Here is a 23,399-nt window from a genome sequence, read left to right as displayed (position 1 = left end):
TTTTGCTTTGTCATTATGGGGTATTGTGTGCAGATTGATGAGGGGGGAAAAAACTTTTTAATCAATTTTAGAATAAGGCTGTAACGTAACAAAATGTGGAAAAAGTGAAGGGGTCTGAATACTTTCCGAATGCACTGAACCTAAAAGGGTTCTTCAGCTGTCCCCATAGGAGAACCCTTTAAATAACCATTTTTGGTTCCAGGTAGAACCCTTTTGGTTCAAGGTAGATCCCTTTTTGGTTCCATGTAGAACCCTTTCCACAGAGAGTTCTACATGGAACCCAAAAGGGTTCTACCTGGAACCAAAAAGGGTTCTCCTATGGGGACAGCCGAAGAACCCTTTTGAAACCCTTTTTTCTAAGAGAGTATGAGCCAACTCACTCTGCTCCTCTCATACTCCTTCCGAGACTCTGAAAACAACTTGGCATTGGAGATGGATATTCCGCAGAACGGTAGATACATCTGCAGCACCTGATGGGGGAAAGCAAAGGAGAAGAGAAAAATAGTTATAGTTCTGAGGCTAAATGATAAAAAGGAAAAACAACATCTATAATTCAGTGGTTGCAGTCTGATCTCAACTGTAATGTGTTCCTTCAAAACAGCCAAGCCACAAAATCCATCAGTGGTATTGAACAAACTTCTTTGGCCATCTAGTTTATCTGTGTGTCTGTGTGTGTGTGTGTGTGTGTGTGTGTGTGTGTGTGTGTGTGTGTGTGTGTGTGTGTGTGTAGGTGGCTAGTTTACCCTTGATAGCGTTCTTCTTTTCTTCAACGTCTATTAACACACCTGGTTGCTTTCCTCTTAATGGAGTATTGACTTAGTAAAGGAATGACTCATGTATTAAGTAGGTCTTCTGAATGTGCTAGACAGCAAGCAGTCACATAAGTAAGATTGAGTCTTTTTTAATTGGTTTTCTGTTAAACAGACGGTCGGCCATTCAAAGACAGCAGACCTAGACCTATTTTCCAACACACACTAAACCTATGTCTCAACCCAACTCTTTGATATGTGCTGCCATTTCCCACAAAGAGTAGGTTCAAACAGATTTGCAAATAGCATGCATCACAAATAGCATGCATAACAAGGGGTTGCCAAGAATTGCACTTCTTCATATAAATGAGTCTGTATCTATCACTCTTTTGAACTTCTAATGCATAAAGTGTTGAAAGAGTTGACGGTCTTGTTTAACTAAATCCTGCCACCTGGTGGGCATTAATTAGGACTCCACAGCTAATCCCAATGGCACGCTATTCCTTAATCACCCTATTCCCTATGTAGTGCACTACTTTTGACCAGGGCCCATAGAGTTCTGGTCAAAAGTAGTGCACCACGTTGGGAATAGGGTGCCATTTGGGACAACGCCACAAAAATCAACTGGCTACTTAGAGAGAAAAAACGAATTGACAGGACATGGTTACACAGGACCAATATGTGCAAAATATCTACATTAGTGAAAGCCCTATAGCTGCAACATTTGTATTGGGGTTAGTTCTTATTTGATAGTCCTGTATGTGAAATAATAATCTTCCAGCTAAAACAAAAAAGCTTGGTTCTGAGACAATAACACTGATCTCCCTCTGGTGGAGGTAGTGGAGATGCTGTCAGTGACAATAATTAATTCTCATTGTATAGGAAGTTTAGTTTTATGACTACCAATCAAGCCCAGCTAAAGTATTTGAAATGATTTCAAATAGTATTTTGAACTCTGACCTTCTCATCGTCCTCAGTAAAAGGTGTTCCAATAGGGTTCTTGTTGATGGCCTGCACAACCCCTATGACCTCTCCATCACTGTTACAGATGGTCATACACAGGATGGACTGGGTCTTATAGCCGGTCAGCTTGTCTATCTCATCACTGAACCGATGGTCCTACAGGACGAGACGTATAGGAGAGGAAATGTCACACATTCTGTACACACACACATATTAATAACACTTGCACACATTGTTTTTGAATTCAGAAATCAACCTGAACCAACAGAATAGATTTGATGGGAGGAAAGATCATTCATTCTTTAGAGAATGGAGGTTAGAGGTTTTAGAGAATGACTGTAGCCTAGTTAGTATTGATCAAAACACTGTGTTAAAGTAGCCTACAGCACCGCAGCAAGCGCTAAATGGTGTTCTCATGTGCAGCGTGCAGTGCACCACAGACCTACAGGTAACTGCCAAAATATAGGAAACACCAACATAAAGTGTCTTAATAGGGTTTTGGGCCATGAACAGCTTCAATGAGCCTTGGCATAGATTCTACAAGTGTCTGGAACTCTACTGGAGGGCGTTGGGCCAGTAACCGAAAGGTGGCTGGTTCCAATACCCAAGCCAACAAGGTGGAAAATCTGTCGATTTGCTGTTGAGCAAGGCACTTAACCCTCATTTGCTCCAGGGGCGCCGTACTACTATGGCTGACCCTGTAAAACAACACATTTCACTGCAACTATCCAGGTGCATGTGACAATACAACATTATTTCAATTTTTTTAAATTCATCCACGACAATTCCATAATTTGGAGTTTTGTTGATGGTGGTGAAAAACGCTGTCTCAGGCGCCGCTCCAGAATCTCTCATAAGTGTTCAATTCGGTTGAGATCTGGGGACTGAGACGGACTGAGACAGACAGACACACACACATACATACACACACACACACACTCCCTTTAAAACCCCCTATACTCCTTTGAGACCCCTCTTTCAAAGTCACTGAGATCTCTTCTTCTAGCCATGGTAGCCAAAATAATGGGCAGCTGGGCATTTTTATACATGACCCTAAGCATTATGGGATGTTAATTGCTTAATTAACTCAGCTATCACACCTGGTTTCAATATACTTGTATCCCTCATTTACTCAAGTGTTTCCTTTATTTCGACAGTTACCTGTATACCTTATTGCTATTAATCCAAAATTGTATCCCAAATGAGGCCCTACTGCCCATCTAGTGCACTACTTTTAACCAGGGCCTGCACTATATTTTTCAAAAGTAGTGCACTATGAAGGGAATATGGTGCCATTTGGGACGGACACAGGTCAAATAAATTGGTCCACTGGGTCCCAGGACTGGGCTTAATATCTGTCAAAATCACACGAGGCGGCTCTATTTCTGGTTGCCTAGATCCCGCCAGTAGCCTAGTTCCCGACAGTGTCTCTAAGTTGACATGTACGCGCACTCATTGCAGTAATAGACCCCACGAGGCCGGACCGACGTCAACTTGTTGCCTTTGCCTCGCGAGGCGCCCATCGACAGGATATAATGATGTATAGCGCGCGCGCAACTGGTGGGTGGGACTCCAGTGACGGAGAGAGATGGAGCTTGCAGCCTTGCAGGGAATTAAATGTCCATGGTTTTCATATCCCTGTCTATGGAGGAAACGATGGTGGATGGGCTGTATTTTCTTTGATGTAATTGTAATAATTACCCATAATATTTTTGCTACAATAATTGTCATGGTGATGATGTGTGGATGAAAGCTGTGTCCTGATTCACACCCCTTGACTTTTTCCCTAAAAAATGGTGTTACAGCCTGCATTTAAAATGGATTACATTTAGATTATTTGTGTCACTGGCCTACACACAATACCCCATAATGTCAAAGTGGAATTATAATTTTCAAGACCCTAAAAATAATCAGAAGAATATCAGGATAACTGGAGTTACCAAGTCAATTCATGATGTGCTCCGGAGCAGACAGTTCTTCAGGTTATGTAGAGAGAGAGAGAGACTGATAGGATGCCGTTTCAGATTTTTTCTTCCACTTTGACATTACAGAGTATTTTCTGTAGATCGTTGACAAAAAAAAGACAGTTAAATCAATTTTAATCCCACTTTGTAACACAACAAAATGTGAAAAAAGTCAAGGGGTGTGAATACTTTCTGAAGGCACTGTATCCATAGAGGATTCACAAACTTTTAATTTCATGGTATTTCGTTTCTATATCCCAATAATAGCATTGAATAAAAATGAAATATTCGAATTTTGCATTTAGGGTTTGCAGTGATAGGTCTAATTTAGGAAACCTGATGTTTCCAAATGGATATTGTTTACCTCATATGCATTGGGTATGTTTACAGTCTCCCCATGCTCTGCCACATATCCGATGATGCCCTTTCCCCACGGCACCTGCACCTCGTTAGAGTTCAGAGTGCTCGAGGAGGGTAGCACCGTGGTGCCCGAGTGCACATCGAATAACTTAGACACGAGCGTTCTCTTGTGAGAGGGTCCCTCAACTAGGAACAGCGAGCACCTATCCGCATCCACCAGGATACACACATTGATTAGGATCTTATAACTCAGGTTGGTCATGTCCAGGTCATTGGAGACATCTTTCACCAACTCAAGGAAGAACTCCCTCTCGTTGGTCTCCTTCAGTCTGTATTTGTAGTCGATGGCACTGGAAGCATACTGGGGCACATTGACCCTGGATTCGAGAAGGGCGCTCAGAATGTGCCCGGTGGTTGGCGGCAAGGAACTAGCTTTGCGCAGTAGCGCGCGGCGTCTCATGCTGGACTGGGAATCATCGTGTTCCCTGTGACTGGCGTGCTCGTCGTAGGTTCTGTGCGTGGTGGTGGCTTTGGACCGGGCGAAGTTCCGTCGGAGCTCCATGTGGGAGGAGCGGCGCCGGAGACCGTCAGTGTTGGTCGGCCAGAGGGGGTCCCTGGCCACTCCGCCACGCTTTTCCTCGGCTAGGGAGACTTTGGGCGGCTGTTGGTCCTTCAACCACCTGCTCACTGTATCGGATTTTCCTTTACGCACGACATACTCCTCAAAGAGGTCCGGGTGGCAGTCCAAAAACGCTTCCACGTCGGAGAAGTCAAAGGTAGTCATCGGGAAAACAGAAAAGACCCTAAGAAGAAGCAGAATAATATCAGGATAACTGGAATTACCAAGACAATTCATGAGGTGCTCTGGAGCAGACGGTTCTTCAGGTTCTGTAGAGAGAGAGAGAAAGAGAGACCGATAGGTTGCCTTTCAGCTCTTCATGTACTCCCTGCTACCCATTTAAAACAATCCATCGTCGTCCTCTTCTATGGAATGCTGCGAGCAGAGATTTTCAGCTAGGGTATTAAATATTAATGAATTCTGTTTACTTCTTGAGACTAAATTGATGACGCCGAGTGTCGCAAGCTGAAGGGCTATGTGTCAGTCAGCTAAGACCACAGCACCAGATGCCCTGGTGATTCTGTAGCTTATACAATGCAGATCAGGAGGAAAGCACTGTCCGCGTGCTGCAGATCAGGAGGAAAGCACTGTCCGCGTGCCTGTAGCAGTAGAAGTTGATGCTCTCTCTCTCTTCATAAGCCAGGGACACCTGAAGTGGCACTATATTCCATATTTAGTGCACTGCTTTTTGCCAGGGCCTATGATGAATAAATAGGGTGCCATTTCAGACAAAGGCTTGCTCTCTTTACAGGGCTCCAATTTCAAATGAATGAGAATTTTAAATTACATTTCCTTTGAATCATTTTATAGTGACTGCAGCCAAATATATTATTTGTGTGTGTGTGTGTGTGTGTTGTGTGTGTGTGTGTGTGTGTGTTGTGTGTGTGTGTCTGTGTGTGTGTGTGTGGAAAAGAACAGAGAGAGATAGAGAGGGAGAAAAATAAGAGAGAAAATTAATATTAATGTCCAAGTTCTCCTTCATAGACACACACTAGACACCCCTGCACACCTTGAGAAGCCAATTACCACTTTATAAAACAGATCAATAATCCTCCCCCTGGTCTGAGCAATGGAACACCAACTTTGAAGTTTATAGAGCACAATTAGTTTTAATGACATTATTAAAACACTATGTTTTGCCTCTAAAACTATGTAGGCTCAGGTAAAAAGTAGTGTACCATATGGGGAATAGCGTGCCATTTGGGACTCTTACTGGATAAACAACAATAGTTGATCATATGCAACAGAAAAAGTGGTATGACTAATAGTAATGACGGTGGTGACTAAAGGCCAAGTGGTATGACTAATCGTAATGATGGTGATGACTAAATGCTGAGTGGTAGGACTAATAGCAATGACGGTGGTGACTAAATGCTGAGTGGTAGGACTAATAGCAATTATGGTGATGACTAAAGGCCAAGTGGTAAGACCAATAGTAATGACGGTGGTGACTAAAGGTTGAGTGGTAGGACTAATAGTAATGATGATGATGACTAAAGGCCAAGTGGTAGGACTAATAGTAATGACGGTGGTGACTAAAGGCCAAGTGGTAGGACTAATAGTAATGATGGTGATGACTAAAGGCCAAGTGGTAGGACTAATAGTAATGATGGTGATGACTAAAGGCTGAGTGGTAGGACTAATAGTAATGATGGTGATGACTAAAGGCTGAGTGGTAGGACTAATAGTAATGACGGTGATGACTAAAGGCTGAGTGGTAGGACTAATAGTAATGATGGTGATGACTAAAGGCTGAGTGGTAGGACTAATAGGAATGATGGTGATGTCTAAAAGCTGAGTGGTAGGACTAATAGTAATGATGGTGATGACTAAAGGCAGAGTGGTAGGACTAATAGTAATGATGGTCTGTAGTCCAGTGGCCTTGTGTCTCCATCTTTAGTCCTTCTTAATAAACAGGGCTGTAGTCCAGTGGCCTTGTGTCTCCATCTCTAGTCCTTCTTCCAGGGCTATCAGAAAGCTGCTTTCACACAGCCACACTGCTCATGAATACACTGTTGTATGTCTATGCTATACATGTCTATTTCTCTCTCTCCCTCTCTCTATCTTTCTATCTCTCACACACACACACGCACACATGCATGCACACACATACGCACACACACGCACACACTCCAGCTCTCCATAGATTAGTTCTGTGTTTGAAATGTGCTTTAAAATATTCACTTTATTCTCCTGGAAACTGGAAACTAGTCTAGCTGGATTGCTTTGAGCTGGCATCAGGCTCCTATCATTCTCAGCAACACAGAGAGAGAGAGAGATGTCTCCATCATATAGCTGCTCTAGTATGTATGGTCTCCATTGTCCATGAGACAGAAATGGACTGACCATAGGGCAGATGGGCTCTACCATCTTCCTTTAGCCCATGTGGGCCTGTCTAAATTTGGTGTTTTGACAGAATTATCATTATTTGGCTAATAATGAGGGCCTCTTGGAAAAAAGTGTGTAGTATGGGGACCTCGATGGGAATAAATGGGCCGGTGTGTTAGAAATGCCCTGCCTGATTTCTGGTTCCAGTCCGCCCCTCTTAATTGTCTTTGAGATCTGGTACAGAGCAGAGGAGACGTGAAGTGGTGTGATGATGCCTCAGGGGGTTGGCGGCTGTTGCAACATGTTGTAACAATGTAAACGCTCATCACTAGGCTATGTACAATAGCTGTTGCTTAATTAATTGTAATGTCATGCACATGTGGCTAATGAGGCCTGAACTACACTGAACAACATGGAGGGATCTAGTTATACATGGATGCAACAGACAGACAGACAGGCAAGCAGGCAGGCAGGCAGGCAGGCAGATAGATATATAGACAGACAGACAGACAGACAGACAGACAGACAGACAGACAGGCAGGCAGGCAGACAGACAGACAGACAGACAGACAGACAGACAGACAGACAGACAGACAGACAGACAGACAGACAGACAGACAGACAGACAGACAGACAGACAGACAGACAGACAGACAGACAGACAGACAGACAGACAGACAGACAGACAGACAGACAGACAGACAGACAGATAGATAGATAGATAGATAGATAGATAGATAGATAGATAGATAGATAGATAGATAGATAGATAGATAGATAGATAGATAGATAGATAGATAGATCTACTGTATAACACAACACTGGTATGTTTTCAGCCCCGCAGGCAACGGCTTAGTTTGACACCAGTGTGTACTGAGCTAATCAAACCACCTCTAAAATATATTGGGTATTAACAACAAGCAGAGCCGACAGAGCCTGGAGAAATCTCTGCATCTATTTAACATGTATAATGCAGCAGCAGGAAATGTAATCCAGAGAGCAGCTCGGCTCTTCCGCTGAGGCTGAACAGGCTAATTGGTCACTGGACTAAGATGGGTGTGTCCCAAATGGCACCCTATTCCCTTTAAAGTGCACTACCTTTCACCTGAGTCCATAGGTAGGTAGTAGTGCACTATATTGGGAATAGGGTGTCATGAAGTGATACATATCTGTGTTTTGCTGAGACTTTGGACAAGGTCTCAAGAGAATCCCAATTAAAGAGCTAATGCTGAATATGGTTCCTTAAAACAGCTGGTAAACCAGGCCTGCCTAGGCTTCTTGGCAAGCACTCCATGGCTGAATCCCAAATGGCACCCTATTTCCTATGTAGTGCACTACTTTTGACCTGGGCCCATAGGTCATTATTTTTTTAATTTGTTATATTTATTTAACCAGGTAAGCCAGTTGAGAACAAGTTCTCATTTACAACTGCGACCTGGCCAAGATAAAGCAAAGCAGTGCGATAAAAACAACAACACAGAGTTACATATGGGGTAAAACAAAACATAAAGTCAAAAATACAACAGAAAATATATATACAGTGTGTGCAAATGTAGCAAGTTATGGAGGTAAGGCAATAAATAGGCTAAAGTGCAAAATAATTACGATTAGTATTAACACTGGAATGCTAGATGTGCAAGAGATGATGTGCAAATAGAGATACTGGGGTGCAAATGAGCAAAATAAATAACAATATTGGGATGAGGTAGTTGGGTGGGCTAATTTCAGATGGGCTGTGTACAGGTGCAGTGATCGGTAAGGTGCTCTGACAACTGATGCTTAAAGTTAGTGAGGGAGATAAGAGTCCAGCTTCAGAGATTTTTGCAATTCGTTCCAGTCATTGGCAGCAGACAACTGGAAGGAATGGCGGCCAAAGGAGGTGTTGGCTTTGGGGATGACCAGTGAGATATACCTGCTGGAGCGCATACTACGGGTGGGTGTTGCTATGGTGACCAATGAGCTAAGATAAGGCGGGGATTTGCCTAGCAGTGATTTATAGATGGCCTGGAGCCAGTGGGTTTGGCGACGAATATGTAGTGAGGACCAGCCAACAAGAGCGTACAGGTCACAGTGGTGGGTAGTATATGGGGATTTGGTGACAAAACGGATGGCACTGTGATAGACTACATCCAATTTGCTGAGTAGAGTGTTGGAGGCTATTTTGTAAATGACATCGCCGAAGTCAAGGATCGGTAGGATAGTCAGTTTTACGAGGGCATGTTTGGCAGCATGAATGAAGGAGGCTTTGTTGCGAAATAGGAAGCCGATTCTAGATTTAACTTTAGATTGGAGATTCTTAATGTGAGTCTGGAAGGAGAGTTTACCGTCTAACCAGACACCTAGGTATTTGTAGTTGTCCACATAATCTAGGTCAGACCCGTCGAGAGTAGTGATTCTAGTCGGGTGGGCGGGTGCCAGCAGCGTTCGATTGAAGAGCATGCATTTAGTTTTACTAGTGTTTAAGAGCAGTTGGAGGCTACTGAAGGAGTGTTGTATGGCACTGTTAACACAGTGTCCAATGAAGGGCCAGATGTATACAAAATGGTGTCGTCTGCGTAGAGGTGGATCTGAGAGTCACCAGCAGCAAGAGCGACATCATTGATATACACAAAGAAAAGAGTCGGCCCAAGAATTGAACCCTGTGGTACCCCCATAGAGACTGCCATAGGTCCAGACAACAGGCCCTCCGATTTAACACATTGAACTCTATCTGAGAAGTAGTTGGTGAACCAGGCGAGGCAGTCATTTGAGAAACCAAGGCTATTTAGTCTGCCAATATGAATGCGGTGGTTGACAGAGTCGAAAGCCTTGGCCAGGTCGATGAAGACGGCTGCACAGTACTGTCTATTATCGATCGCGGTTATAATATCGTTTAGGACCTTGAGCGTGGCTGAGATGCACCCATGACCAGCTCGGAAACCGGATTGCATAGCGGAGAAGGTACGGTGGGATTCGAAATGGTCGGTGATCTGTTTGTTAACTTGGCTTTCAAAAACCTTCGAAAGGCAGGGCAGGATGGATATAGGTCTGTAACAGTTTGGATCTAGAGTGTCACCCCCTTTGAAGAGGGGGATGACCGCGGCAGCTTTCCAATCTCTGGGGATCTCAGACGTTACGAAAGAGAGGTTGAACAGGCTAGTAATAGGGGTTGCGACAATTTTGGCGGCTAGTTTTAGAAAGAAAGGGTCCAGATTGTCTAGCCCAGATGGTTTGTAGGGGTCCAGATTTGTTTTTGTGCTGGTCAAGGGCAGTCAAGTCTGAGGAAAACCAGGGGCTATATCTGTTCTTAGTTCTGTCTTTTTTGAATGGGGCATGTTTATTTAAGATTGAGAGGAAATTACTTTTAAAGAACAACCAGGCATCCTCTACTGACGGAATGAGATCTATATCCATCCAGGATACCTGGGCCAGGTCAATTAGGAAGGCCTGCTCGCTAAAGTGTTTTAGGGAGCGTTTGACAGTGATGAGGGGTGGTCGTTTGACCGCGGACCCGTTACGGACACAGGCAATAAGGCAGTGATCGCTGAGATCCTGGTTGAAGACAGTGGAGGTGTATTTAGAGGTTAAGTTAGTCAGGATGATATTGTAGTGTCTAAGCGATTTATGACTTTGCTAACGTTTGCAAATGGTGTCTTAGAGGATGTTGACTCGGCTTGAGGAAGCATCTGGAGAGCATTTCTATAGGGGCACCCTAAAACAGAGGAAGTCTGTTATGTGGAGTCCTGGGATTGGTCTGTAGGGGAAACCACCCATATCATGTCACAGATTATACATACCTTGGTTGGGGCAAAGGAGGGGAGTAACAACATATTAGATTGGGTCGGTTGTTCTCCAGATGCCTGCAGAAGTCTGTAAATTGACGCTGAAATCTTTTGATATAATACACCTTTATAATCAAAGTACAGTGTCAGCGGATTCCTTGTTCTCACAGCATAATTAGCATCATTATTTAGTTACTACAATATCTATGAGGGTACCCATGTTTACGGATTTAGGGTTGTACCTGGTAGGTTCCTTGATAATTTGTGTGAGATTGAGGGCATCTAGTTTGGATTGTAGGATGGCCGGGGTGTTAAGCATATCCCAATGTAGGTCACCAAGCAGTACGAACTCTGAGGATAAATGGGGGGCAATCAATTCACATATGGTATCCAGGGCACAGCTGGGGTCTGAGGGGGGTCTGTAGCAAGCGGCAACAGTGAGAGACTTATTTCTGGAAAGGTGGATTTTTAGAAGTAGAAGCTCAAACTGTTTGGGCACAGACCTGGATAGTATGATAGATCTCTACAGTAGATTGCAACTCCACCCCCTTTGGCAGTTCTATCTAGAAGGAAAATGTTGTAGTTGGGGATGGACATTTCTGAATTTTTGGTGGCCTTCCTAAGCCAGGATTCAGACACTGCTAGAACATCAGGGTTGGCGGAGTGTGCTAACGCAGTGAATAACTCAAACTTAGGAAGTAGACTTCTAAGTCTACTTATAGGGTATAGGGTGCCATTTGGTATGCAAACCATGTCACGTCCATTGGTATTGTATTGATTATGGGGCATGCGGGGGATGGAACGGTGGGCTAGATTCTAGAATAAGGGCAGGGCATTGTAGCCTAGAAGTGTGTTGTGTTTCACGGTGGGTCTGTGTTTTTATTGATAGACGCTGTGTGAATTGAAACGGTGAGTGGGAGAGCGCCTGTTTTTAACAAGGTTAGCAAGGTTCAAATCAATAAAACACCCCTCGCATTGACCAATTTATAAAATTAGTAAGCAAAGAAAATACTACTTCTATTCTTGATTCTATGAATAATTTATCCATAAACTAGGCCCATTGCTCCTGAACAAAAGCCGTTCTTGTGTTTTCTGGCACAAACCGAACCTCACATAGATTCAGTACCATGGACAGCTAAAGGAGAGATTATTTTCAACGCCGCGAAATCCAGCCTTTGATTCCGATTCCATTGTGACAAGAGAAGGTGACATGCTCTGATGTAATCAACAAGGCATGATTGTACTGCCTCAAACCTGTACGGACAGCAAAGAACATCTCAGCGACAGCGAGGCCTCGGTTTCATACAACTCTGACAGTTCTTTCCGATCTAAACCTAACAATGGCGTTGCCGTTGTGAACATAAGGTCGGTAGGCCTCTTCGCGCTGAAGTACATTACCCCCTTGACACAATTTATTCTGGGTCAGTCTATGATGTCTTGTGGAGAAAAACAACACATAGGCCTGCATGTGAAACGAACATACAATTAGAACGTACTGTAGTCAGTTGTGTGCGAATGTTTAATAACATAAATAGAACGAATTAAATGTATAGTATTCTAGCTATGTGTGTATTCTATCATTCTAATGTTATGTGGCCAATGCAGGTGAGTGTAGCCCTACATAAATAAAAGCACGGATAATGAAGTCTATACAGTGTGACATATGGCCTGGGTATTTAATGCAATTTTACAGTTTACAGGTGTGTTTGTGTGTCTGTGTCTGTGTGTGTGTCTGTGCGTGCATGGAGGAACACGAGTAGCCATGCAGTAATCAGAGCCCACCTCTGTCACTGAACCTATCTGTTGTCGTTAGACACGGCCTCATGCTAACCTGTTTGGGTTTCAGGCTTTGTGAAGCTGGTCATTCTTCTCGATGCTGCTTCACTGAGCTGTGACGCTGTAATATTATCCCTGGGGAGACTTGGCTCTGTATTCTCAGCACTGATTGCTCTAGCTGGAATTGATCAATTAGCGTAATTCATTATTTGACACTATTATTCATTACATTTCCATAGGTCTCTACATGATAGTCGCGGACTAATACATTGTTGACAGTTTTGTATACAGGATCTACTAACAGGCCTCTTGGCAGACATGGGACATTATAAGAAATGGATGAAGGTAAATCTCTGATAGTTTGCAGACAGTGCTCAAGTATTTATCTCACAGTAGTAACTTCCTGTATCATACAGGTCCTGCTGAGAGCACAGACACAGAGACCAAGCCTGTGTGCTTCTCAGGCAGCCCTGGAGCTGGCCTAGACAGTGGATAGGGTGTCACTAACCCAGATCCTGTTGCGGACGCTAGCCTACTGTTGAAGACAACGTCATCGTCACTATGACCAGCCTAGGGATTCAGCAACGTCCCACTGTCCACAGACACATAGGGAGGAGTCCCTTACTCCTGTCTCACAAACAGAGGTCCTCCTCCTCCTTGCCCCTCCTGAAACGCCTGCACCAGGCCAGGGGGGTTTACCCTGTCTCTGTGCCCCAGAAAGACCCGCCATCGCTGGATGACTACTTCTCCCTCCTCCAGCGACTGAAAGAGGAGACTTACATGTACAAACAGAACAAGGAGCTGAAACACGTACAGAGCAGGAGGCCACCACCACGGTGTAAGCAGCAGCCTCACTCTCCACCTCTGCCCAGGTAAGAGAATAGCTATCTTATCCTCCTGCATGACTCCATTTTGTTTGCCAGTGCACTACAGTATATTTGGTTATTGTACTGTATATGTTGTACATTATGTATTGGTGCACTATGGGAACTACATGTAGTTCAGCTGATGGAAATAAATACTTTTGTCTGTCATGGACTTGACTGTCATATATGTTAGGAATGGTGTCACATGGGAATGTTAGCGGGTAACATCTGAACAGGAGTGTCGTTGGGAACCCTAGTCTGCATCCCAAATGCCACCCTATTCCATTTACAGTGCACTACTTTTGACCTGTCCAAATAGGGCATAGGGTGCCATTTGGTACACACCCCTTGACTTGCTCCTCAGCAACAGGTTTAAATGTCCTCTTGCAGTCCTCTTCCCAGAGGCCCTAGCAGCCGAGTCCCACCACTTCCCAGAGTACCCAGTAACAGCAGGGTCATCCCGTTGGGTCGCCCTCATCGTAGACTGAGCCAGCACTCCAGCCACAAGATGGCGTCCTCCTCCTCCTCCCAGAAGGGTAAACACACCCCGGCCGTCATCAAGGGCCATCGCCACTTAAGCTACGGAGGAGCCGTCCCACCTGAGTAAGATTAGGATTAGGAAGATTACTTTTTATTGGTCTAATGTACACGATGGCTGACGGAATCTTGTCTTCTGCTTTATTTTAACCCCTCCGAGTATCTAGCATTCAGTAGCATTCAGAAAATGCTCTCTCAAATTATTCCAAGTGTGGGCCAAAATCCTTGCTTTCGAGTAATTGTGAGATTGTGGATTGATACCAAGGGTATGCTGTATTTGTTGGTTTGTTCCCCAAATGGCACCCTATTCCCTATGCTATGCACTCCTTTTGACCAGTAGTGCGCTGTATAAGGAATAGGGTTCCATTTGAGACGCAACTTTGGTTATTTTCCTTTAAACTGGTATGTCTTCACAGGAACATCACCGTTCAACAGTTTTATGACCTTACGCCTACCAAGAAAAGTAACGTCCGCCTCAACGACCAGCTGTAGGTTGCCTTTTACATACTATATGGTGCACTATTTTTGACCTGGGCCCATAGGGCTGTGGTCAAAAGTAGTGCACTATAAAGGAAATAGGATGCCATTTGGGACGGAACGCTGCAGTTCATCACTGTACCATAGCTGAAATCAGTTTTACACCAACATAACGTTCTTATTCATTATCCCTCTTATTTTACAAACATCTCTTTTCAGTATTCCAAAACCAACGGACATCAACATCGCGTAAGTTCTCATTTTGTGATCTAGATCAGTTTCTCATTCTTAATTGTTACTGTACTACTGTAATATCCTTCTACAGTAACTGTTACCGTACTACTGTAATATCCTTCTACAGTAACTGTTACAGTACTACTGTAATATCCTTCTTCAGTAACTGTTACATTACTACTGTAATATCCTTCTACAGTAACTGTTACAGTACTACTGGAATATCCTTCTACAGTAACTGTTACATTACTACTGTAATATCCTTCTACAGTAACTGTTACCGTACTACTGTAATATCCTTCTACAGTAACTGTTACAGTACTACTGTAATATCCTTCTACAGTGACTGTTACAGTACTACTGTAATATCATTCTACAGTAACTGTTACCATACTACTGTAATATCCTTCTACAGTAACTGTTACAGTACTACTGTAATATCCTTCTACAGTAACTGTTACAGTACTACTGGAATATCCTTCTACAGTAACTGTTACAGTACTACTGTAATATCCTTCTACAGTGACTGTTACAGTACTACTGGAATATCCTTCTACAGTAACGGTTACATTACTACTGTAATATCCTTCTACAGTAACTGTTACAGTACTACTGTAATATCATTCTACAGTAATTGTTACAGTACTACTGTAATATCCTTCTACAGTAACTGTTACTGTACTACTGTAATATCATTCTACAGTAACTGTTACAGTACTACTGTAATATCCTTATAAAGTAACTGTTACAGTACTACTGTAATATCCTTATAAAGTAACTGTTACAGTACTACTGTAATATCCTTCTACAGCAGGGCTCTCCAACCCTGTTCCTGGAGAGCTACCATCTTGTAAGTTTTCACTCCAACCCCAATCTAGCACACCTGATTCTAATAATTAGCTGGTTGATAAGCTGAAGAAGGTTTTTACAACAGGGGTTGGAGCGAAAACCTACAGGAGGGTAGCTCTCCAGGAACATGGTTGGAGACCCCTGTTCTACAGTAACTGCTTGTATAAAGTTGGTCTCTGCTTTCTTAATTGCTATGCCATCCCCCTCAACAGTAAGATCATTATAGAATGTATAGGATTAATATCCGTCTAACTGCTTACTGTATATGAAATGTAGTCTCTGTGTCCTTTACTGCTCTGCCCTCCCAACAGAAAGAGGATAAAGGAGGATACAGTTTATAGTGTTAATATCCTTTTACAATAACTGCTTCAATAAAGTGGTAACATCTCTCCTTCCTTCACTGCTATGCCCTCCTTCCCTACAGAGAGCTAATGATAAAGGTTCCGATTCCAAAGGAACATCCGTATCAGGCCCACATCTCCCACTTCGCCCTGTTCCCAACGTTCCGCTCACCAGACGACCCCGACACAGGCGTGAGAGCTGCGTCCCTACGACCCCTGAACCCTCTCGTCCCGGCCTCTGCTCCAGAGGTCATCGTGCTGAGAAAGACAAAAAGTGGTGTTTATACAGGTCTCTCTGTGTGTGTGTGTGTGTGTGTGTGTGTGTGTCTGCGTGCTGGCCTGTGTAAGGTCACACACACAAGCACAAGCCTCATTCCCAGATGAAGTGTCTTGTCTTCAATCACAGGGGGTCCTCTTCGTCATGAGGTACTGGAGACACCCATGACAACCAGGAAGAAAACTATCTCATGGCCAGGACATCATGGCTTCCTGGATGTGAGTAGCTACAGTACAGTCATTTAGCTAGGTTTCCCTCTCACTGTACACAGAAACAACTGCGTCCCAAATAGTACACTATTCCCTATAGAGTGCACTACATAGGGAATAGAGTGCTATTTGGGAGCAGTGGCGGCTCCTGAAAAAATTCTCAGGAGGGGCAATTTTTCTGATGATTTAGGTGACCTACACACATTTAAAAAAAGATATGTCCAGCAACAACATGAAGACAGGGGCAGCATATAAGTCAATACCAGAAGCATTTATTGACTGATCTCAAAAGTGTTGGCTTACCAGGGTTGGTGGAGCCCTCAGTTTCATCTTTGCCTCGCAAAGCTAACTCAAACACTCCGCAAAACTTCACACACTGGATTAGCCGGCTGAGGATGTGGCGGTTCTTGCTAATGTCGTAGTAAATATATTTGTTATAGTGAATATGGAATATGATATGTTGAGTAAAATGTTGTGCTAAGATCTATTTAGGTCAGGAGCTGGTTATAAGTTCTGTTCCTATCCAATAACAATGGACAAAAGGGTCCTATCTTGTCAGCCTTGTCAGCAGGTGGCCAAGGACAACACCCACGCCATAGGCCTCTCAGTTCTTCCAACTCACGAGTTCTTGCTCTGAGGACACACACACACACAAACACACACACACACACATCATCACTGTTAAACACACACACACACACACACACATCATCACTGTTAAACACACACACACACACACACACACAAAAATCCCCTCTCTTAGGCTGAACATTTGAAGACAGAGAACCCGACTCAGAGCCAATGCAACAGTGACAGTAGCCTGCAGGGGACCTCGCCCAACTCATCAGGACCAATCAGAAGATCAGAACTACTAGATTGAACCTACTTCATTTATTGCATAAAATGTCTGCACACAATGTTTCGGGGCTCTCTTCAGATAATAATAATAATAATAATAATAATAATATGCCATTTAGCAGACGCTTTTATCCAAAGCGACTTACAGTCATGCGTGCATACATTTTTGTGTATGGGTGGTCCCGGGATCGAACCCACTACCTTGGCGTTACAAGCACCATGCTCTACCAGCTGAGCTACAGAAAGTGGATACTCATGGATGCGCATTGCAATTGTAAAATGTCAACACAATTGGAGACACCACGTCATTTTTGGAGACATGTTATTGACAGTAAACTATTGTAGATGCGACTGCTAACTAAATAAAACATTTTAGCTGGCTAGCTAATCATCTTAGCTAAATGTGGGGCAAACAATTCAGTTATTTACCGTTAATTTGAGGGATTGGGGTGAAAGAAATCGAGTTACATAGTGATACTTTACGATATACTGTATTGACAATATCGCAATATTTTAGCGCTAGTTGGCTGTACCTGCACCAAAACACCATTATTGTTCCTTCATAGCTTGTTCTCAATCTTTTCACATTGGGAGCAAATTTGTTTTCAGCACTTTTATTTCCATGACTGATCAAAACTCGTTCTCATGGCTTTCTGATCCCTCTGCAACAGACATATGGTGCGCAATAAAATCACAGTATCGAATCGCAATACGTATAGAATCATGAGACTCGCAATGCTGATGCATATATCTTATCGTGAGGTTCCTGGCAATTCCCAGCCCAAGTTCATTTGCCACAACAAATCTCTTCGCTAGCAAACGCGATGTCTTCTCCAAAACGGCAATGTGTCTCCAGCAATGTTTACTTTTTTGACGTTCTATGGCATCTCCACTTTCCAAGCATATATGACCACATGTAATATTTTGGTAAGTGATGCAAATAGTGAACTATGTAGGGCCAGGATGTAAAATATATGTAGCTGCAGCAATTTCTCTTATCTGATATGGTAAGTAATGGGGCTTAATTTATAGCTCCCTAAGAGTTTGACGAACGGGTCCGTGAACGCGATTCCAGATATATTTACCTCTGAATAAACTGCCTTTATTACACCATATCCACATCCAGTAAACTTGTGATTATCAACACTAACCTCATCGTTGTGGCGGCGGACAGCTAGCCTGTATCCCTCGTCATCCAGTTGAGTGAGTGGCAATGTCTTTTTCGTTCGTACCAATTTTTGGAAAATCCTCGGGTGTAGGACTTTCCGCCTTTAGTAGAAACCTGTTGAATTATTAAATTTGGTCTGGGAGGTCCTAATTGTTTCGTTGCCAATTTATCTTCATTTGTTCGCCGACAAAAAGGAACTTCTTTCAAACAATCCACTCTTTTCTCAGTTACGTTCATGGTTACGTAACGTATGACGAAAGCGCGTAAGTGCAAGCCCACAGACACCCATTGAGATTGTATTGAAGGCTCTGAAATTTGAAAAAAATAGATTTTACATGGGAGTCTATTACAGACTTCTGGGCGATTTTCAACCTGACTGAAATCGCCCCAAAAGGGGGGGGAGCCATTTGAAGCACGACTTTAGCCTGATTCGACATTTAGTGGCAGTGTGGCACTGTGGCAGATCAGACGTATAGATTACAACACTGATAACTACTGTTGCCGTGATATAATTGATTAGAAAAAAAATCCCTTCCTTTTCCCGTTTGGCAGTGCGTCGCCCATATCGCCCTATTGAACAGGCCGCCCCTGTTTGGGAGGCAGAATAAGATCCTTCATGTTATATTTCATCTCATTTGACCTCGGAAGCCCAATAAATGTATGTTCCCACTGAAGTGAATGACTAGGGATGCATCCCAAATGGTACCCTATTCCTTAATGATACCCTATTCCAGGGCCCTGGTCAAAAGTGGTGCACTATTAAGGGAATAGGGTTCCATTTGAGAAACAACCCAAGGAAGAAGGTCACCTGTCCTGCCTCCCCTTTATCTCTGTCTCTCTCTCAGCACCCTGAGGCCCAGACCCAGGCATTCTACCCTAAGGGCCAGAAGACAGTGTTTCCCAACCCTACCCTGCGTGACTGGAACGTCACACTGTCTGAACCAACAGCCAACATGCTCCGCAACGTAGAGAAGTCCCACTGGGTCACCTCCTACCAGCTTCACTACACGGGTATACAGAGCAGAGCCCCAAACACACAGGCTGTATCCCAAAAGGCATCCTATGTAGTCCATAGGGCTCTGGTCAAAAGAGGTGTACTCTATAGGGAATAGGGTGCCATTTGACACACATCCAGATGCAAATGGAGTAATACTCCAGACTAGTTAGAAAAGGGAACTGGCGGCCCGCAGATCAATTTACCAGTTGTTATTATTAAATGTTTTTAGGAACTCAGTCGGGGTCTCAACTTACTGTTGAGAGTTAGAATAGTAGAATACACAAGGTGACATTTTGAAATTTGGTTGTGCATCAGCAGTTTTTCTCTTGTTATGTTAGTAATTTACAGTCAGTCAATTAGCCCATGTCCGCTACCATTTTTTAGATTGGTAAGTTAGTCTAGCCAGCTATCTAAACTTGTAGTAATCATGGTCAAATTACCGGCCGGGGGCCCCCATTGATTTGGTTAGTCACTCTCACTCAGATATCATATTAAATGTAAGCATTTATCTCCACCTATGGAAAAATGTGTAGAATTGCAGTAAATGAACTGTAAAACTGAAAATGTATCTTCTCCCCATGGCAAAATTAGTAGAATTGTGTGAAATGAGTTGTAAAACTGCAAAATGTTCTGGTGGCCGGCTCTGACTGCATGTGTGGGAATGGATGTGGGTACGCAGACCGCGAGCCCCTGCGGCCCCTCATGATGAGTTCAGATTTCTTGTGGCCCCCACCCCCATCACAGTTCCCCATCCCTGAGAAACAGCATCAACACACTTTTGCAAACAGTTAGTTTGTTAACAGAGTTTATATATTTTGACTCCAGGAACTGGGCCTACTAATCCCTTGAGGTTGGATGACTTCCTTGAGAACCCCATTGACATGATCACTGGGAAGATGACTCCCTACACAACACATCTGGTACGTACAGTAACGTATGAATCACCTGAATACACAGTGCAACAGTTTTAATACATTTAACTGCTTCCCTAAAATAACACATTAGCCTCTAAAACTTCTTAAACTTCCCCAACTACTGTAAAAATACTTTTAGACAGCTTAAGCAAGCACACCGTTTTTCTTCAGTATCTCTTTACTTTGATGACTGAACTAGACAAACCTCCTCCTAACAAACCAGTGCTTGTCTCTCTCAGAGGGAGCGATCCTACCCCGTCCTGGTGCCCTCTTAACCACGAGACGGGCGCAAGGCCAGAATACGCCAGGGCCGTCGTACTGTGGAGAGCACCTACCACCCTCCTGTCACTGCCCCAGCAGCAGAGTCCCTCAACGCAGACCAGACCTACACACAGAATCACCCTGCTGTGCCTCTGGGAACCATGTCTGGTCACCATGGTCATCAGGGGATACAGGGGAACCACTCTCCTTAGGATGGCCACTCAGAGCTCAGTCTAGCCAGGCCTGCGGCTGTAGATGTGTCTGAGCCTGAGCCTGCTCAGGTGTCTGGGTATGTGTTCCCTAGTCACCACCTTCAAGATCAAGGCTCCAGGTGTGAGAGGTGTGGGGAGGAGAGGTGTGAGTGCCAGGTCATGGAGGCCAGAGAGGGGCTCCACCACCCAGGGCCAGGGGCATCAGACCCCCAGCAGAGCAGCCAGGCTCCCAGAGCCTTCCTGGAGAAGGGAGCGGTGGAGAAGGTCACAGACATGGAGAGCTCTCTGGCATTGTGCAGCCGCCAGCTTTCCCATCCTCCCCTGAATGAGACCACAGAGGTTACCAAAGAGAATAACCCCCAGAGTGAGGTATACTACGAGGACGTTCCTAGCAGCAAGAAGCAGAGCTACACAGAATCAGGGGGTAACCCGTTCAGCCTGAGCCAGCCAGCGTCAGCATTGGCTACTAACAACACAGGGGCGGCATATGAATCTGAGACTGCTGCTGATCTGGTCTCTCCCAACATCCGTAACTGGCGCTCAAGCGGGAATTTAGTTCTGGGTTCTGAGTCGACTGCCAATCAGACCCTTGAAGAACAGGATCAGGAGTGGCATAACAGAGAGATCCCCATCCCTCGCAGTATCTCCAACCCCTGTATCCAACCCCGTCCCCATGCCTTGCCTTCCACCCACCCAGGGGAGAGGGGCAGGGGCCGGTGCCAGTTGGCCCTGCTGGAGCTCCAGGGGACTCCTTCAGTAAGTCGGAGGTCCACCGCCTCTTCCACAGCTCCCTCCAGGGGGGCACGGTCAACCTGCAGGACAATGTACACACCGGGAGAAAGCACCGCTTCTACGGCTTCAACTCCTACTATTTCCACAACTGAGCACTGTAATGTAGGCCTACCACTATGCCCACAGTCTGTAGGGAGTGGAAGACATCAGAGGGCTTAGTGAGTTGGATGGGTCTAAGGTCTACAATGTTATCTCTTCATGATGGTAAATCCAAACATATACTGTAGCTTACTCAAAGCTGCTGACATGTTTTGCTTATTATATCTATCTTTCCATGTGCAGATCTTTCAAATAAAATCATCCAGAATTAGTTTGCATGCTTTGAGTGTATGTGTCACAATTCATGACACAATTAAGAGATGGAATGACAGGTGAACACATGAAAGATGGAATGACAGGTGAACACATGAAAGGGACACATTTTATGGTCCATTAAAAAGTGTAAAGAAATCTACAGTTGAATTACTATCTGGGGTATAGGAGTCCACCTCAGACAATATTCTTTGATGTGTAGCCAGATACAGACCCATATACAGAATCCATATTTTCACACTACAAGTGCTGCATTGACCTTCTGTCCAGCAGCAGCATCTGAGAGAGAAAAATACCTTTTCACCTCCAACACCATGTGTTAGCAGTCAGCCAGTCAGATTGGCTTAACAGCTTGACACAAAAGACTGTTCTGTGTTCCATGCCAGTGAGTCATCCTGGAGCGGAATGTCCTTGAGCGTTCTACAGCAATTTGTCATTCCATCTTTCTCGGCAACATGCTCTCTAAGAAATGATGCTCAGAGTACAGGAGGGATCTGGAGGGATCTACTTGATCACTGATCATGTACTGATGTTAATTCAAATAAAACCCATAATAGTTATGAATTATAGTTTTATAAGATTGCATGTGAAATAACTTTAAATCTCTTGAAGTTGTTTTATCTAGATCATAGGCTATATTTGTAGTGCCAATTCACTGTCTAAATCACTTTCATTCACATAGAAAATATAGAGATTGTTTTTAATAGGTTTATGACCATAATGTCCTCCAATGACAGCAACATCTTCTCCGATACATCAGTGGTTCTGATACCATTTGTCCAGTAGATGGCACTGTAGGTCAGCATTTCCCAACTGTCTCTGGTCTTTAGAACTGTGGGTAGTTTCTCGAAGCATCTCATAGGATGCTCAGCTGACCTCAGACAAGTGACCTTTGACCCCACTATCTCAGAACAACACTGTAGGCCTAAGGCACTAAGAAGATTGAAATGCATATTCCCATGAAACTGATTGAAATCAAATGGTTGGCATGCAGATACTGCACGGATGTTTCACTGGTAAAACTTGGAGAATTATCATTCACAATTGACAGTGAGAAATGTGAAGGGAGGGTGACCGCAAAACTGTGTGAGTAAAGTAGAAGTACAGAAACACACATGTGCAGAATGTGATACGGATCTATCCTAAATCTGTCAATAAAATGTTCAAATGAAAACATCTAAAAAGGAAACAAGTTAGTGGAGTCATTCACAATATAAACCAGCACACCACCCAGGGGCAGGCTCAAGTTTATTGCCTGGGAAACAGTGGCCGATGGCAACAAGGTATCATTACCAGTAATGCTGATGATTGTTTACATGTTATGCTTTGAAATAATTGGCATGAATAAGGACTAGGTATAATCTCAAGGAGACAGGTGAGGCCACAAATATGCATCATGCTCCTTCATGTGTAGTCATGGTGCCAGTGGGAGCACACCATGTGTTGAGCAACTCCAGGGGAAGGTCTTTAACATTCCCCACCGTTGAAGGGGCAGTGATTGTTTAATCAGGGCGTTAGGCACACACTTATACCAATCAAAAACAACAAAACAAACACATCTGCAACCACAGATTG

At 43.9% G+C, this 23,399-nt stretch overlaps 2 protein-coding genes across 2 annotated transcripts in view; one reads left to right on the top strand and one right to left on the bottom strand.

Annotated features, from left to right (window-relative positions):
- Nucleotides 1–5,199, bottom strand: part of LOC121558177 (dual 3',5'-cyclic-AMP and -GMP phosphodiesterase 11A-like) — a 35,561-nt gene extending 30,362 nt beyond the window's left edge. The window contains 3 exon segments of the mRNA XM_045214274.1: nt 381–470; nt 1,710–1,868; nt 4,041–5,199. Coding sequence (XP_045070209.1) covers nt 381–470; nt 1,710–1,868; nt 4,041–4,892 — 1,101 coding nt within the window. The 5' untranslated portion in view covers nt 4,893–5,199.
- A 6,258-nt stretch (nt 5,200–11,457) lies between these two features.
- On the top strand, nt 11,458–22,927 carry LOC121558181. Its single transcript, XM_041871671.2, has 8 exons — nt 11,458–13,392; nt 13,777–13,989; nt 14,340–14,411; nt 14,620–14,649; nt 15,908–16,319; nt 19,182–19,347; nt 20,159–20,253; nt 20,487–22,927. The coding sequence occupies exons 1-5, from the start codon at nt 13,082–13,084 to the stop codon at nt 16,206–16,208; spliced, it is 927 nt and encodes a 308-aa protein (XP_041727605.2). The 5' UTR covers nt 11,458–13,081; the 3' UTR covers nt 16,209–16,319; nt 19,182–19,347; nt 20,159–20,253; nt 20,487–22,927.
- The last annotated feature ends 472 nt before the right edge of the window (nt 22,928–23,399 follow it).

The sequence above is a fragment of the Coregonus clupeaformis genome, unplaced genomic scaffold, assembly GCF_020615455.1.
Source record: "Coregonus clupeaformis isolate EN_2021a unplaced genomic scaffold, ASM2061545v1 scaf0228, whole genome shotgun sequence".
NCBI classification, from domain to species: Eukaryota; Metazoa; Chordata; class Actinopteri; order Salmoniformes; family Salmonidae; genus Coregonus; species Coregonus clupeaformis.
The sequence above is the reverse complement of the archived record's forward strand: the minus strand, read 5'-3'. Positions and strand labels throughout refer to the sequence as shown.

Excerpts from the sequence above, each read along its gene's own strand:
- LOC121558181 (XM_041871671.2), top strand. The coding sequence starts at position 13,082 with ATGACCAGCCTAGGGATTCAGCAACGTCCCACTGTCCACAGACACATA. Across the intron at positions 14,412-14,619 it reads GTCCGCCTCAACGACCAGCT|TATTCCAAAACCAACGGACA; the intron begins GTAGGTTGCCTT and ends ATCTCTTTTCAG. Across the intron at positions 14,650-15,907 it reads CCAACGGACATCAACATCGC|AGAGCTAATGATAAAGGTTC; the intron begins GTAAGTTCTCAT and ends CCTTCCCTACAG.